The 12956-nt window shown below is 37.0% G+C and overlaps 1 protein-coding gene across 3 annotated transcripts; it reads right to left on the minus strand.

The window, feature by feature from the left end:
* Window positions 1-593: 593 nt before the first annotated feature.
* Window positions 594-12274, minus strand: LOC113698745 (calmodulin-binding transcription activator 3). 3 transcript variants are annotated; one of them, XM_072057784.1, is made up of 14 exons: window positions 11866-12274; window positions 9554-9673; window positions 7703-7818; window positions 7406-7494; window positions 6389-6431; window positions 5710-5917; window positions 5482-5556; window positions 5003-5328; window positions 4068-4616; window positions 3143-3840; window positions 2346-2946; window positions 1880-2203; window positions 879-1055; window positions 594-800 (listed from the first exon to the last, which is right to left on the minus strand). In XM_072057784.1, exons 1-13 carry the CDS (start codon window positions 11903-11905, stop codon window positions 954-956), a joined length of 3291 nt encoding a protein of 1096 aa, XP_071913885.1. In that variant the 5' UTR covers window positions 11906-12274; the 3' UTR covers window positions 594-800; window positions 879-953. The 3 variants fall into 3 exon arrangements, with proteins under 3 accessions (XP_071913885.1, XP_071913883.1, XP_071913884.1); XM_072057782.1 differs by having other exon boundaries at window positions 5446-5556; window positions 11866-12046; XM_072057783.1 differs by having other exon boundaries at window positions 783-1055; window positions 5446-5556; window positions 11866-12046.
* Between the last annotated feature and the right edge of the window lie 682 nt (window positions 12275-12956).

Raw genomic sequence — 12956 nt, forward strand, 5'->3', positions numbered from 1 at the left:
ACCATCGCTAGCATTTTTCATTTCTCATTTTTTTGTAGACTATGAAAAATAATTTTTGAGACAAACTAAAATGAAAATCATGACGAATAAAATGGGAGAGTGGAAGTATAACGTGTTTGATTGATTTTTATATTTCCATCAATATCCCTCAATTAGTCAAAAGTGATTGGAAATGATATTTTAGATGGCTCAAAAAAAAAATTTGGAGAACTGAAAATTGCACCAACTGAAGCTTCAGGACTAAACGACTAAGTACATTTTAGTTACAACACGGGGGTATTATTTGCCCTTAAACCTTTTTTTTGTTTTTGTATAGCTGAACCTGATAAATTCGGCTCGTAAACAAAAGATAGGTACTTTGTGCCAAACTTCAAGAACTATTTGCGCCATTTGCCCTTAAAACAGAACGCACCCATTAGACCATTAGTTAACACCTTTTGTTGTCCATGGACCAAAAAGTGTCCCAACAGTGTCCATTTGGCCAGGCAAATTCTTGCGCCCGGATTTGTGCCACTGTAAAAAGGTTTACAGTCATCAATCAGAGTTATAGGACTAATTTCTTTACCTGCGTCCTTGAGTAAACTACCCACAAATTCAGAACACTAGAGGACCGACCACCAGGGAGTCATTCCAATATATTAATCAGATCAAATTTTGTTTCACGGATTTTGCATTTGAATGCAAAAGTGAATAGTGAGTTTGTGTAATGTCTGACCCAAGGCTAGTGCATAACTCAATCAAAGTCAAAATTCTTCAAGTAATCTCCACAGTATCACCACCTCTTTCTTACCCATCAGCAACTGCCAGAATGCATTGATTAGTATGTAGTTTCTGTGAATTTACACAAGCAATTATGCAAATCTATAATACAAATCTACCTGTTAACGGAGGATTACCAATCTAACCAGATTTACATCATCGCCAACCTAATGAGAAAGGGGTTAAGATACTGTTCACATTAAAGGATCATCGTCTAACAAAGCATCAAGGTCAATTAGGTCTTCATCGAAATCAGCAGCTTCATCTGAATTATCTAGGGCCCTATCATACACAGCCTGCAAAATGAGAGAATCACCCTGGTTACCCCACTTGCTTCATATGGCAATGTATTGACAAAATCCAAATTTTCTTTGGAATATATTTTGCTAGAAGCTGCACAGCTTAATAGCTTATCTCCTGAAGACTATGAATCATGTTTGAGTTTTGCCTCAGATTTATGCAAATAATGTCTTTGACTCCCATGATTCAATTTCAAACTTAAAGCACATAACGAACTAAAATTTCTAGCATCCTTCAATGCCAAAAAAAAAAAAATTAATGCCAATATCAAACTATGGCAATCGCTAATAGATCACTTCACTGACAAAAAATGACCAATTTCGAATTGCACAATCATCATCGTACAAAATTCCTTTTTTGGTTTGGTCATCACACCCTTGTTTGTATGAAGTCAAGTGGCCCACTTCACAACTTTCTATAAGTATCAAATATCAGATAATTCTTGGGCCAATAAGCACACAGAAGAAGTAATTTAAAAACTAATGAACTCATTGCAAATTTAGAATCCCATTCTGCTTTTAACCACTAATTTTACCAAGGTCAGACAACATCAAACTTATGTTTGTCTACTAAAAAAGTCAAACAAAAAGCATTATGTTTTACTCTATACATCTGGATTGCAAATATACCTTAGGTCCAAAATAATAAGCCTTGTTTACATATGGTTACTTTGTTAAATAACTCTAAAATTACTTTGAAGCATTCAAAAGATATGCATAATCTTTCTCAGCAACACGCACACATTGTGCAAGACAACCAGATGAACTTACTGAAAAGAAGCATATACCTCAAGTGGTTTGACATGTTAAGGAAAGTGTACCTTGGTTTCCTGCATGTCTGAGACAACATTCAGGAGCCTCCTGTATTGATCTCTTGCCTCTGGATACTGGACCATTGATTTAACCCGAGCAAGAGCCTTCTGCAATCTGTTCTCAGTTTGCTTTCTACCTTCTTTCAGGAAATCGTAATCATCCTCTTTCGATGAGCTACCTTGTATGCTAGTTTCCACAGGAGGTGCTTCTGGTTTGAATCCACGCAATCCACTTCCTTTCCTTCTCCAGCGCAGAATTACCTTCTCTAGAATTCCAACTGACCAGATTATACTCCTGTAATTCTTCCTAACTTGGTGTCCTCTTACATGGGCCTTTTTACCAAAGAAAAGAAAGCCAACCATTAAAACAAAGACCAGATTTTCATAACAAAGACATCTTACCGTCATGTTGATTGAAAAAAATCACATGACAGAAAGAAAAAGATTTGATTCTGCAGGAGGCAAGCAAAAACACCTGGATTTTAATAATTTGCTGTCGCTTTTGAAGAAATTCTTTTCTACCCTTCCAACTACGAAATTTCTTCTGTATTTGTGTTGCAGCAGCATGCACTGGCTCATCACGTTGTCCTGCCCGCTTTGTTTTCGCAGAAAGAAGTGAAAGAGCACGTTCATCTGAAATCCCAAGCCCGCTACTACCATATTCATTTTGCTGCTTTCTTTGGAATGACTGCACCCTAAAAACTTGATGTATGCGGGCATGAGCTTGAGTTGCATTGCGGACAGCAGCCAACGAGTCCTTCAAAGACAGCACAGGCAAGTCACCATCTGCAATAGGAGTTGCAGTTCGCTCTGAAGCTGTTTGTACAACATTTGCCCCGGAACCTTCTCCATTATAATCCTCCTTATCATCCTTATAACCCTCCTTATCATCCTTTACTTTAAGTGATGAGAGATGGGAGCTCAATGTAGATTCGGCAAGATAACCAGCAATCCCCTTATGGCCATTGTTCGATGCAAGTTCAGCAGGAGGTATTCCTGAAGGATATTTAGGAGTAGGATCTGTTAATGCTCCTGGGCTTGCACCTAACGAGATAAGTGAAGCCACCGTCCGCTCCCTGAAATTGAGAAGCAAATAATATAACCAAGAAAGAAGTTCACCCATATAATTTCAATCTCACTGAGTTAGGTCAAGAGGATACGAAACAAGAACAATTCACAAATTGTGTCAAACTAGTAGCTAAAATTACAAAGAATGAGACGTAAAGAACTATAATGTGTCAAAACATCCATAACCAAAGCCCAAAAGCATACCTTCCAAAAGATGCTGCCCAATGAAGTGCAGTCCATCCATTTAAATCTCGGAAGTTGACGCTAACTCCTGCTGCTATTGTAGGGGATAAAGCCCAATCATAACCTAGGGCAGCAGCAAGATGCAGCACCCCTTGACCACCCTCATCCAACATGCTAGGGCCTTTACCACCTTCAGCAACTTTCTGGCGGAGCCAAAGATAGAGGCGGTCTTTAAGAAGCTTTACCAGAAGCTGATCCTTTACTTTGTCCACAGAGAATTCCTCCGGAGTAAGATTAAGCATCCCTTCCCATTCATTGTTGTCATTAATCACCAATGACTCAATTTTACTTCTCAAGGTGGATAGTTGATCCATAATGCCGGGTATAGTATCTTGGTAATTATGAGATCCAGTGGTTAACAACTTTCCAAATCTCGTAAGAAGTTGACATTCATCAATAATTCCACTAGTCAACAAAGCAACATCATCATCTTTAACATTGCTAACCCGAAATTCAAATTCTCGCACTTCACTGCATGCTAACCTATTGGAGCATGTCACATAAAATGGCACCCTCCCAGCTTCATGCAAAGGGGTAAGGCAACGTAAAGCACCATTTGCAATAACCTCGGCTTGAACTTCTACTTCACCAAACATACATGCCCATTTGTACTTTCCCAACTCTTCTTGGCTCTTTAAGAACCTTCCCATAATTAATACCTGGGATATGTCACAGAAAATGCAAAATTGATAATTTATCTTTACTTAAAGATGTATATGTGCACCACAAAATAAAAATTCCTAAAAAGAACACAGAAAGTATCAAGCTATCAAGAAAAGTTTTAAAAAAATAGAAAAGAACAAGAAAAAGTCCATAAATCAGAGATCTTCAAAACCTAATTTGACATCTCGGCTGGCCCATGAAATATTTATAGTGTAGAATGTACCTTCATTTCTGAACCAGAATATGCCCAGTTTGGTGAAAAATCAATGATGCTAAATAATTGGTCCTGCGCAATAGAGGGGCTCATCATGTATGAATCTATGTGTACTTGGGGAGCTATATTAGAATCACCCAATCCATCATCATTTCCAACAGTCTCCCAATAGGTTCCAGAGCTAGATTGTATATGTGATTCATTCACATCCCCAAGTTCTCTGCTCATCCAACGGTCAAAGCTGTCTAGCTTCTTAAGACCTTCTTTGAGAACACCATCTAATAAAGGTTGTCTCAAGGTTGGATACTCAGCTTTTCCTTCAATGCCAAGATTCCCATTGAATGCAGATTTAGCAGAAATTCCACTCTCTGCCCTGATAAGATCTACTTGAACATCAGTCTCTATGGGAGATTTAAGCATACTGAATGTCTCGGAGGAATTTGGCAACTCCGCGTTGTTAACTTCATTAAAGCTAGTACTGAGATTACGGCCTGACGGCAGGTTCAACTTCTGATCCATGTGCCACTTGGACAAGCTTGAGGCATCAACTTCAGAAGTCTGTTGGCATTTAAAAATAAACAAAAATAGTACATCAATGGCAAAGTTGGCTCATTACAGACTATTAAAGTACACAAACTCACATAGGAATATAAGAAAAGATCTTTGCAAACATAACTCTCTGAACAAGTGTGTTGTGGATATCTAATATAAGAAGCAAGATACATGAGAGAGCCCAAACATCAGTATAGGGAGTTTCTCCTTTTACAGTATACCATGGAAATATTTTGCTATCACAGTGATGCATTCGAGTTTCTTCATTTTCCATATTTTGACTTCTTTTTATTTTAATCCTTTTAAGTTTGTACCACCAAAGAAATGTTATGGCATGCCTAACAACAACATATATAGACCATTCTTACTCATCAGATAACAGTTTTGTTTACCTGCCACTGTTCCAAGCCACCCACATGGGCATCAGAGTCCTGCCTCTTGCCTAAGCCATCAGTTAAAGCTTGCCCAAGAATGTCATTCATACCTCCAGGCATTACATTTATGGTACCATGTTGAGTTGCAGAAACTGATGGCTGAAAATTGACAGACTGATATCCTCCATTCCTGCTGTCCAAGACATTGCCCCAAGATGGGAAGTCAAGGTGTCCTTCCGGCATATATGACAACCCAGCACCTGTAGTGCTCTGATCTTTTTCTCCTTGCGGAATGGAGGCAAAATTAACATCAGGAACACCTGAAAATTGTCCTTGATATCCATCTGTATAATTTTGATATATTAACCATAAGGACATTCAATTTCCAACTACTAGTATAAGTTGTAAAAAAAAAATGCTGAAGCTAGTAACAAATGAGCCAAAAGATAGGATCATATTACTCAAGGTAGAGCCTGCATAATAGGGCACGGGCCTACCTTCTGCCTTTTGCAACACAGGCGGTTGTATCTCAAGAAAAGTGTGGAACCCAGAAGTTGATTGTTGAGTGTATGCTGCAGTAATTCAGTTACATATAAATCATTAAAAAACTCGAGTATCATATACTTCTATTTTTTTTTTCCTGTCAACAATCAATATTTAGGTACAACAGAAAACTAAACCGGGTTACACTTGCACAATCTAAATGTGACAGATTTGTGAGGCACCTGATTCAGCATCCTCATACTCCGAGGCCTGGGCGCTGTTAAGGCTAACCGTATCTGTAATTTGTGAAGTGACTTGATAACCGTAGGAATGGAATTTTGAGGTTGAATTACTGTTAAATTCAGAATTGGGGGCATCATCTTCACTTTCTTGGGTATTAGGAATGGCTTCTCCAATCTCTCTAACGCGGTTATAATTAGTTCTGTTCCCCTAATGAAATGGCAGCATAAGAGAAGTGTTTTGTCAATCTCCCAAGCATAAACAAAACTTCCTTTTAATCAAGAGGGATACAGACAAGTGCATTAGAGGAAAATCCTTGATAAGCAGTCGGTGTTGGTTTTGCATGTAAAAGCCATAAATGGAAAAAGCAAATTTGACCAGGTTCAAAGGCAGAAGAATTTGCAATCGAGAAATGCGATTACAAAGTTTGGAAGTCCAGCAGTAAGTTAATCATATTTAACCAAACAAGTTCTATTATGCTACCATATTTCTAATTCAGGTCCATCAATAGTTAAATCTTGAAAAGTTAATCAAGATCACTCATTTTCGTAAAAAAAAGGTATTTACACAGAAGAAGATTTTGTATTGAGATTTCAAATGTATTACTAGTAGCAGTGATCAAGATTCAAGAATAAAAACACAACCAGTTGAAACAATCTGATTAATAGAAGTAAATTCTACCTTTACTTCTCGGTAGTGGACAAGAACTATGTGTGAGAGCTCCCTGCAGCATGTACAATCAACAAATTACTAGAAGATGGAATGCATAATTATTGCAGCTAAATTATTTATATACATCACGGTAGGAAGCTCAAAAAGATACAGATACTAAAAAAGTATGCACACAGTGGATGTAGGAAAGACAAGCACTCTGCACAAGATAACCATTGATGTGGATTTGGAAAGGCTAGATCTATATAACCTATCTTTGTAAGTAGGGATTGGTAGGCACATACTGAGGGGGAAAAAATCTTAAACTAATTGAGTAGTTTTGCTTGGGGTACTTTCACATAATTATATTCCAATAACAAAGCAAGCCTTGGCGTAAAGGTAACACACTCTTTTGTTGAATCGCAGCTCACTAGCTCAATGGTCTATGACACAATTTCTGTCCAACCCAGTACATTTTGCAGATTCAAACCTTGCAGTACAAGAATTGAGCAACAGATCTGGCACCTGATATTAGTTCCAGAAAGTTATTATGAAAACACTTATCACATTATCCAATCACTACATCTCACAAAGTAATAATGCCAACTTAAATGTTAAGTCTCATAATTTTAGAAACTTTGACAGCGAAGAATCAATAGAACAACCTGGATATTTCATTCAATGTTGAGATGGATGTAATTTCAAGTCTTTTTAGCATTGAATTAAACTTTATTAAACAATGACTGAACTTCAATTGCTAAATTTTCTGAAGATGTTGTCCATATGGAAGCATTTTTTCTATAATTGCTGCATGAAAATTACTTATGTAACTTTGGGATGCCAAATAAAAACCTAAGAAGAAGAAGTTAAATGATTGATCCTATTTGTTGACTGCAGAAAAAATGTATTAGCTTTTAGCAAAGACAAATGGTCTTCTAGATGCAAATTCACTTTCATGCTATCTTCATCTCATGTGAAGGGTACTACAAGTATCCACAGCATGGCAAAATGCACCAATATATGCTTAAGACAGCATTCTTTACTTACTCTTCAAGCATCCAATAGCTGCGTCTCTGAAAATTTTCATCATCCTCTCCATGGGCATAGTAACAATGTAAAACATCAATACTTCCTGCCTGAAAAGGAGCTTTGCTTTAGATGTTATTCTAGCATGAACAGATAATAGTAGTAAAGAATGTCATCCCAAAAGATAGTAAGATCTATAACACCAAAAACAAGCACCAGAATCTGGGGGCAGCAGGAGGGAAGGGGAAACTAACTTCATTCTATATGGTCCACTAAGCTTTTGCAAAATCACTAAGCAAAGAAAAGTTGCCAATAAACCTTAAGCCTTTCATGAGCTTCCTTCACAGTTTTCCCATCCTTCTTTTTCCTCCAATTATGGCCATCTTTTCGAAAATAACGTAAAACCTTCCGATCAAAGAGAAAGAGCGAACCACCTGATAAAGACATAACATGAAAAATGTCATCAAAAGGACCTAAACCATGCGAAAATAGCCAGCAAAAAATGTCATGAATAAGAAAACTACAACTTTGGATGATTATAAATGAATGAGCCAGCATGATAAAGAAAACCTTAAGCAGTTAGCTCCTAACTCTCTCTGGTAATCAGTAGGATAACTGTCACACAGAATATAAACTCTTACTCTCATAGTCTCGCAGCAATGCAAAGGTCTTAAACCTACATAATCTCCTCTTTCTTCGCAAGTAACACGTTGCTTCACTGACAAGGCTTTTTGATAAAGGCCTTTCCCTTTCAGTGAAATTGGCCTGGCTAATTTGTAAATTTTGAGAAGCTTTCACTTTGTTGATTCTAAATGAAGTAAATTTTTAGAGTACTTGGTATCCGTCTTTGCCTATTTTATACCATGATAAGTCAGATTCTGAAGACACCTTAAAAGTTTGTTTGCTGAGAACTATGCCATTACCAATCAATCCAGCAGAGCAGGATTAAAAATGAGACATAAGGAACCAATGAAGTAAAAGACAACAGATGGAGATTTGTTAAAGCAACCAGTTCCAAGAACACGACGATGTGACATGCGCAATACCAAAAAAAATAAGCGAGAAAGGGTCTCTGGATAACTCAATATGACAATTAGTTTCCAAACTCAGTTAACAAAAGATCTTTTTTTTTTCATTCAGCTGAACACTGGGCCACGCCAAACGTTACTTTGCAATAGATGCCAACCTTGGCTCTTTTTCTTCTTTTTTCAGTTTCATTATCTAATTATAGCTATGTTATTTCTATTCATCTTTTCCTCCAGAAGTAACCTAGATATTATCCTGACTTGCAAACTGTTATTTTACAGGAAAAGCCAGAATGAGACTTCTCTTCTCCTAACTTTCTATATTGAGGATCTTTATTTATCAAACAACATGCTGTAGATTTTTCTTCTATTTTTTTTTTAAAGAACATTATCACTATCATCTTGTCACTCTCTTCCTCTAGTCCAAAATTCAGTCTAGCTTGTCCTCACTGGTGCAGCCAATGGTCTTTATAGCAGTTATCCCAGTTCTTAAACAACAGTCTAATTCTATAATCTCGACCACTACTTAGCCAAAACTACTTATATTACATCTCCTGTAGATACGTAGTAGTATTAAGTTAATTTCTACAGAGTAACTTTTTGCAAAAAAAAAAAAAAAGAGAAAATCCTAAGAGTTATGTTTCCAATTTTCACAACTTCCATATAAGACAAAATATGCGGCCCAGGCTGGTTCTACCATTAAAATTTTAAACTGTTCCCAACAGTGCAAAACAATTTCAGATTAGATCCATCTCTTTTGTTGGGTCATGACATATAAGAGATGAATATTGAAATGAGCAAGAGTTGTCAACAGCATGATATTCTACCATCTAATTGAACACCAAGAAGCATAATAGAGCACAATAAATGAGAGATGAGATGTAAATGTTGATAATCCAAAGACACATGCTATAAAAATGCTCTAAGAACATTAGCTGACTCTCTAATGCTAGATTCTCTCCGTGCAAAATGTCAATTGACCTTGTAGCAGCTTGTAACAGCTGTCAAACCTATTTTTTCTGTTATAAATGTGGCTTCAAGTTCACATGTCGTCTGATTAAAAGTTATACTAGAAGATCCCGAACATTTCATTAGCAACATGGGATTTTCACAAACTGCTAGAACTAAGTAAGTATAATCATACTTGGAGGCCTATTTGGAGGCTCTGGAGCAATTCGAAACTTTTGGTAGTTTCGCAGGATTTCACAAATTTCAGCAGGACGTAACCATCGATGTTGTGCTTCTACCAGTATCTGCTCAATATCTGCAGTCAAACAATAAAAAATCTCAGACAAGAGACATATCTATAAGTTTGGTAGTCTTCTTCCATCAGGAAACTGACATTTTATGTTTTGATGCACGCCCAAAAAGTCAGTGACAAATTTAATGGCATGACTGCGATTAAAAGATGATCAATCAATTACTCGAGTGACAAATATTAGAACCCAAAAACTTTAGCAGTTGTACATGCAGCAAGACAGAAAAGGATGGCCAAGGAGGTGAAGAAGCTTCATGTTGTCTAACTAAGCCCAACAGCAGATAGTTTCATTTCCATAACTGAGCCTCGCTGCTCCTAAACCAATTAAACTGCCTTGTTCAGTGTACCTAAACTCATCCCAACGACAATAACTGGACATTTTATTACAAGGGTCTTGTAGTAAAGGGGCATTTTAAAGCAAGTTTGGTCATAGCTCACAAGAAAGGAAGGCAACAGTTGGAAAATCTTACTTTCTCCAAAAGAGAAGTTTGCCAAAAAATAAGCACAGGAGGAGAATTCCAAACTAATTTATCATGAGAAACTAGAAAATAGAAAGTTATTCTTGCCCTTGACAAGGAAAAAAGCATCATCATACCTCACCAAAATCCTATGACAGAGAGTGCAATCAACTAAGACTCTCCAAAAAGAAAATAACAGCAGCAACACACAACTATAGAGGTGACCCCCCCCCCAACAAATGCATATGATCCAAAGAAGTACCAATTAAATAGCATATGATCTTCTTCTCCATCTCTTCCCAATGATAGCGGTCCCACAAAACCGTTTCGAAAGTCTTCTTTGCCAGCTTGCATCTAAGCAAACCCCAAGTTAAAAATAACACTTGGAACCTACTGAATGTCAAATTAGTATGACAATGCTAATTTGGTTGCACAGAAGTGACCTGGATTCCTAAATTCTACAAGCCGAACTCTGACTTGCTTAATGCTTTTAAAGATAATTATCTACACATAGTAACCTTAACCTTGTTTTTGGAGTAATATTTTACAACAATTACCCTCCAGAATATATGTTACAAGCAGTTGGTGGACCCAAAAAACATGAATAAAAAATTTAGAGACAATCACAGATTCTAGTTTTCCAAAAGTATAGCATATTAGCTGTCTAAAGTAGCCTAACCCCTGCATAATTTGACACCGGGTTGTAAAGCAACCTAACATGCTACATTTTACACCAGGTAGCAATGCACCATCCTGGACCTAGTCTACAAATCATAGTTATCCATGTTCTAGGAAATACAAAGGAGAACTCCTGGCATTTGATGATCACATATCTGATTAAATCAAAAGAGACTTCCCCGATACAAACCCTTGCCATGCCGCAATCCACCTTCAATTAACATCCGGTAGCAGTGATACCCTTGTAATGACAAAGTATAACGTTTATTCTACTTTCCGTTGCAACCAGACATGAACTCCAGCACTGTTAAATACCTACAACTTCCAATTTTTGGTATATCAATTCACCCATTTACAGCTGAATGCTTCAGAGCTTATCAAAAGTTTGGATATTTACACCAAAACCACAAAACTAACGCACAAAAAATCGTGCTTTTCCCAACTTCGGTCCATGTCGTTACTGCCATTACCAAATTCAGGAACAAGCGGCTTTCCAACATTGCTGGCCTACTTCTCCCCAAACTACTTCTAGTACACCCTATATATCCATGTAAAATCAAATTTTGAAATGAACTGATGGCCCCTATGAATAAACTTCACATAAAAAATTCCCCTTTTGCTGCTTCTCTTGTTTTTATCCCTTCTTTTTCTCATTGGATGTGACGAGAAAAAAAGTTCACAAATACCTTCACACTTAATCTTGAGCACCCAAAAATGGTTCTAATTATATCTAAACTTTCCAAGATCATTCATACTGGTCAAATATTGGTCATGCAACAATTACTTACATCACTTACATACTCAATTACATTCAACCAAGAGTTCTAAATCAAACAAAATCAACCACAAAAATTCTAAAACATCTAAAATCTATCACTACCCGCCAAAATTAAGTGCCAGGATAGGCTAATTCAGTCCATAAAACACCCAATCACAAATCAAAATCAGACAACTTTTTTTTTTTTTGAAAAAAAAAACACAACTCCTAACAAAATCAAGATAAATAAACAAATTCCAGAAAAAATAGCCACTAGAAAAGAGAAAAGACCAGAAAAAACTAACCTAATTGAGCACCAAGCGCGTATCGTCGACTCTCCGCCATCTCCAAGTTCGCACCTTTTTCAACCTCAAGTCCACTAAAAAGACTATCTACTAAGATCACTAGTTCCAAAAACTTGAGAGATTGAGATTCGAGGTAAACACAAAAAAAAATGGAAAACAGGAAAAAAAGAAAAAGTAAATTGAGAAAAGTAGAAGTATATGTAACGGAGGAAAGCGAGAACTGAGAAGTGAAGAGGTGGAGGAGGAAAGAGAGAGGAAAGGGATGAATAGCCGCCAAATTGGAATACAGTTAACGTTCACACCTGGGAAGAAGACCGCGAGTCAACTAAAGACTGGGAAGTGTGGGAGTGTGTGACCCCACTGTGTGTGTGCGTGAGAGAGAAAGAAAGAAAGGGAAGATACTTTTCCCCTCAGCACTTTGTAGAGTAATTATTAGTATAAAAAATGGATAAAAGCCTCTGCCACCCTGCCAGATCATTCTCTTATGTTTCTTAAGTTTCAAAAATGGATAACCTTTTTATATTATGGATGTTGCTGCGGTATGTTTACTAATCAGAGAAGAGGTATGGAAAGTAAAACATATGGTAAATAAGGCAGCACGTTGCAACCTGACATGTACGGATTAAGAAGAGAATATTTCTAAAAAAGCAAGTGGTGAGTCTGGTGACCTATAACCGGGGTTTGGAAATGTTGCGTATTGCAGAAGCTAAAAATGTGTTGGGATGTCACGAAATTAATATAAAAATAAAGGGGCTAAGAATAAAACATTTGTGAGGAAGCGTAAGCAGTACTAATTACTAAACAAAGCCATCCTGGGACCACTGATTATGGGCATTACATCAACAAAATACTATCTATTTATGGGCATTTTATTCTGAATCATTGCATTTATGTAAAATACATAAATATTTTGGATAGCACGGATATTCACACTAGTTGTCCTTGTACTAAGTTTTATGGGCATTTTACCCTGAATCATTACATTTTGGATACTACTTTGATTAGAATTTAGTTTAAAGACATTCACTGGAGTTTGGACGTATCCAGAGAGCACCGATCGATGTATGTTCAAGCGTAAATTGAAATAAATA

Source organism: Coffea arabica, chromosome 7c (genome assembly GCF_036785885.1).
Source record: "Coffea arabica cultivar ET-39 chromosome 7c, Coffea Arabica ET-39 HiFi, whole genome shotgun sequence".
In the NCBI taxonomy this organism is placed as follows: domain Eukaryota; kingdom Viridiplantae; phylum Streptophyta; class Magnoliopsida; order Gentianales; family Rubiaceae; genus Coffea; species Coffea arabica.

Excerpts from the sequence above, each read along its gene's own strand:
- LOC113698745 (XM_072057782.1), bottom strand. The coding sequence starts at position 11,905 with ATGGCGGAGAGTCGACGATACGCGCTTGGTGCTCAATTAG. Across the intron at positions 7,495-7,702 it reads AAGCTCATGAAAGGCTTAAG|GCAGGAAGTATTGATGTTTT; the intron begins GTTTATTGGCAA and ends GCTCCTTTTCAG. Across the intron at positions 5,918-6,388 it reads TCCACTACCGAGAAGTAAAG|GGGAACAGAACTAATTATAA; the intron begins GTAGAATTTACT and ends CCATTTCATTAG.